Below are 3,609 nucleotides of genomic sequence, written 5' to 3'. Positions count from 1 at the left end.
GTCACACCAGCTTTCAAAAGTTTTTATGTTCGCTCTCCAATACACTTCATGTATGTCAATGTATGTATTTTTATGTCATTCTCAAGGCATTCAGAGCAGGTTGAGCATTGGTCCATGGTCCGACTTCGATTGGTCAGATCTAGTCCCAGCTGGTTTAGATTGGTCAGATCTAGTCCCATCTGGTTTAGATTGGTCAGATCTAGTCCCATATGTTTTAGATTGGTTAGATTGAGTTCCATCTGGCCAATCTGAGTCTAAGACTAGAACTGATGAAGCCTACTTGGATGAGAGGCAAAACACCTTCTAAGACAAACTGAACGTTGCAGTTCCGATCCATTGAATGCCCTGAGATTTCAATGACCTGTATGAATGAGAACATCCATGGACATTGTTATATTATATACTGTATGTAAACGACCACACGCCTTTTATCTATTTTCTTGTTAAAAAGGTGAAAACGGCACCTTAGGTGACCTATGCTACACCCTGGAAAGACGGTCAGGGTCAGTTGGCTACGTTAACCGATGGATTGGTCCAATAGGGTACAGTGGAACCTCAATTTACGAACTGGTTCTTGAACAGGGTTCGTAAATAAGAAAGTTTGTCCATAGTATAAATATGGTCAGTGGGTTCCAGCCTCGACAAAAGTTCATATTTAAGCAATCGCTTGTAAACTTTGATCAAATATAAAGCACTATAGACTACTATCAAAAAAATGTAACAAGGGGGTGATGGATCAACTTTCTATTTAACTGAACTGTCCTCGTTTCAGCCACCCTGCCGACACACACACACATTGTCACTAGCACAGTGGTGCACTCACACTTGGAAATCACTAAGCTCCCTAACGTTAACAGCCAAGTCGTTACAATGATTAGGAATAAAAAATGAAATCCACTTTACCTTGTTGGTTAATCTTCTTGGCGTGCAGCTGGAAAAAAGGGGGGGAAGGCATTGTTGACAACGCTGTGGATACTTCCTAAATGTTGAAGATATTGCACTCTTTGCCATGCTGTCCCCCAAACTGGTAGATTAACAGAAGTAGACAATACATACTCCAAAGTCCAAACATGTTGTATTAGAAGAAAAGTGTAAATCCAGGTCTGTTATCTGTTCAGAGCGTTACGTGAACGATTGCTCAATAAACGAGTGTTGCGATACCTGTGTCCAAGTGCGGTTATTTCATGTTCCACAACGACTGATGCTTGTGTTTACCTCCTTCTCACAGAGGGTTACAATGACACCGAGCAGGAGAAGAATCTCGACTGCCCTCAAGGTGAGCACTTCCTGCAGGACAACAGCGAGGAAATGGAAAAGAAAGTGTGCCGCTTTAAGAGAGGCCGCCTGAGTCTCTGCTCCGGCTTGTCTGACACCAACTTTGGCTACTCTGAGGGGAACCCCTGTGTGCTGCTTAAACTGAACAGGGTAACTAACAACCTTGAAACCTGCCTTCCCGTTTGCTTCTCCTTCTGATACAAGTCTTTGCTCACCTTCCAGATCATCGGTCTGAAGCCTGAAGGGGATCCTTACATCAACTGCACTGTCAAAGTAAACCAATTTCCTCCAAACTAGACATGTTGCTCGCACAGTATGTCTATTTTTTGTCTTCTCATTTCTCACACAACAGAACGGTGTGAACACTTTGTTTGGTTGATCTTGATTTCATTGTCCCCTCCTTCTGTCTGTCTGTTTTTGTTTCTTATTGACTTTTCTTCTGCATGCTGTCAGTGGCGACTTTAGGGTAAGACGGTATTATCAGGATTAGACCATTATGGGTGTATGTAGCAAGGTTATGGTGACCCCCGAAAACCAAACAAAAAACCCCACCCCCGTGCCATTGTCAAGCCATTGACTGTAACGCGCATACTGTGTGCCGCCAGTGTTCTACAGCAAGTGACAACCTCATGCTTTCCACTTCATACTCCACACTAATCACGGAGGGTCATCGCTTATTAATGAGCTTATTTCTGTATTATTTGTGGTGCATGAATCCGCTAACAGATTGTCTTCTCTGCAGAAAGAAAACGCTGTTCAGATGCAGTATTTCCCCAGGAATGGCCGCATTGACAAGATGTACTTCCCCTACTACGGAAAGAAAGCCCATGTGAGTATTTCTCTCAGGGTTCGTATGATCTCCGTTCTCATCCCACACTTACCTTCTGGTGCGTGCAGATGAACTACGTGCAGCCCCTGGTTGCCGTCAAGCTGCTGCTCTCCAAGGAAGACTACAACAAGGAGCTGACGGTAGAGTGCAGGGTAGACGGCTGCGACCTGCGCAACAACGACGATAGGGATAAGTTCCTGGGCCGCGTCACCTTCAGGGTCAAGGTGGTGGACTAAAAGAGGGAACAGGCCGGTCAAAAGGAACCCCCGATGCAGAGGCTGCCCACATTTGAGCAAGGAAGGAAGTGTCAAATCCCTCTCAAGACAGCATTCGGGATAAGGCAGATTAGTTTGGGCCGTAGTAGGAGACGTCGAATGTTGCTTTGATGACATTAATGACCCTTCTTTCCTTCAAGATTCCTTGCTGACCTCCGCTAGGGAACAAGCCACATGCAGGCTCTGCTCCTGATCCATCCCAATCCCCCGGTTGCACAAGTCATATACTGTATCGCCGCCCCCAATCCCGCCATGGTCTTGCTTTCCTTTTCATGTGATTAGCTAATTTATAGCCATTGCAAGCAGGCCAACTGGAGCTGTTGTGTTGCTGCCAACTTGTTCATGTGTAGTCCCCGGAAGAGCGCCGCTGTTTCCATCCCTCATCGACGGCATACGAGCGACGGTATTAGTTAGCGGTGGTCTTGAGAAGGGAGATTTGATCTTGTTGTGTAAGTGAAGACGTAGCTCATTTCCAGCACATATCACAAAGACTTGATAGGACCGTATGTTGATAATCCAGTATAGCCACTGTATCCCTATGTACATGAAACCAAGTCCCTTTCTACATAGAAATACATAGTGATCCTTATCATATAATAGATAGATTTTTGTGTCGTGGTCTATGTCGCCACAAGCCAGTCTCGTGCTGTCTGTCTGCATGTCTGTCCGTCTTTGTCTGTCTGCCCGTCTTCCTGTGTACTCACCTTTCCACTGCAATAGCCAACATGTGGGTGAGTCCTCCAGGATCAGATGAGTTGTCTCCCCTGCAAAACGAGAAGACACATACCCAAAGTATACGGTCAATTGCGCTGAGGGGTAAAAAAGCATTGCAAACATCCACTGTAAGTATGTACTCTCTATCTCTACGTGCTCTATATCTATCTGGGTCTCAAAAAGATTGTTTGTTAGTTTTCTCTCTTCAGCCTGTCGATCTGATTGTCTGCCAATCTATTACTCTTCAATGTATATATATATATATATATATACATAAACACTATCCATATTTACTTAATTCACACTGTATTTTTGTCACACACAAAACACAATGTCTGTGGACTGTAAAGAAATAATTTAAGCAGAAGATTTACAGGAAATGATCTTATTCAAAGCTATGTTTACACAGTCTTTAAGGAACCCACGTTTGAAAGAACAGCGTGTAACATCTCTTCAGGGTGCCTTAAGACCTGACTAAATAAATTGTGGAATAAAAGTGATTTTGAAGAAAAAAAA

At 43.9% G+C, this 3,609-nt stretch overlaps 1 protein-coding gene across 1 annotated transcript in view; it reads left to right on the top strand.

Moving 5' to 3' along the window:
• The window catches only part of LOC133617620 (sodium/potassium-transporting ATPase subunit beta-3-like), a 15,615-nt gene extending 12,006 nt beyond the window's left edge, over positions 1-3,609 (top strand). The window contains exons 4-7 of the mRNA XM_061977702.2: positions 1,229-1,425; positions 1,498-1,548; positions 2,018-2,104; positions 2,173-3,609. Of these exons, the coding sequence (XP_061833686.2) occupies positions 1,229-1,425; positions 1,498-1,548; positions 2,018-2,104; positions 2,173-2,340 (503 nt within the window). The 3' untranslated portion in view covers positions 2,341-3,609. The remainder of the gene's footprint in view (positions 1-1,228; positions 1,426-1,497; positions 1,549-2,017; positions 2,105-2,172) is intronic.

This window comes from Nerophis lumbriciformis, linkage group LG18 (assembly GCF_033978685.3).
Source record: "Nerophis lumbriciformis linkage group LG18, RoL_Nlum_v2.1, whole genome shotgun sequence".
Lineage (NCBI taxonomy): Eukaryota > Metazoa > Chordata > Actinopteri > Syngnathiformes > Syngnathidae > Nerophis > Nerophis lumbriciformis.
This window is presented reverse-complemented; position numbering and strand designations above follow the sequence as displayed.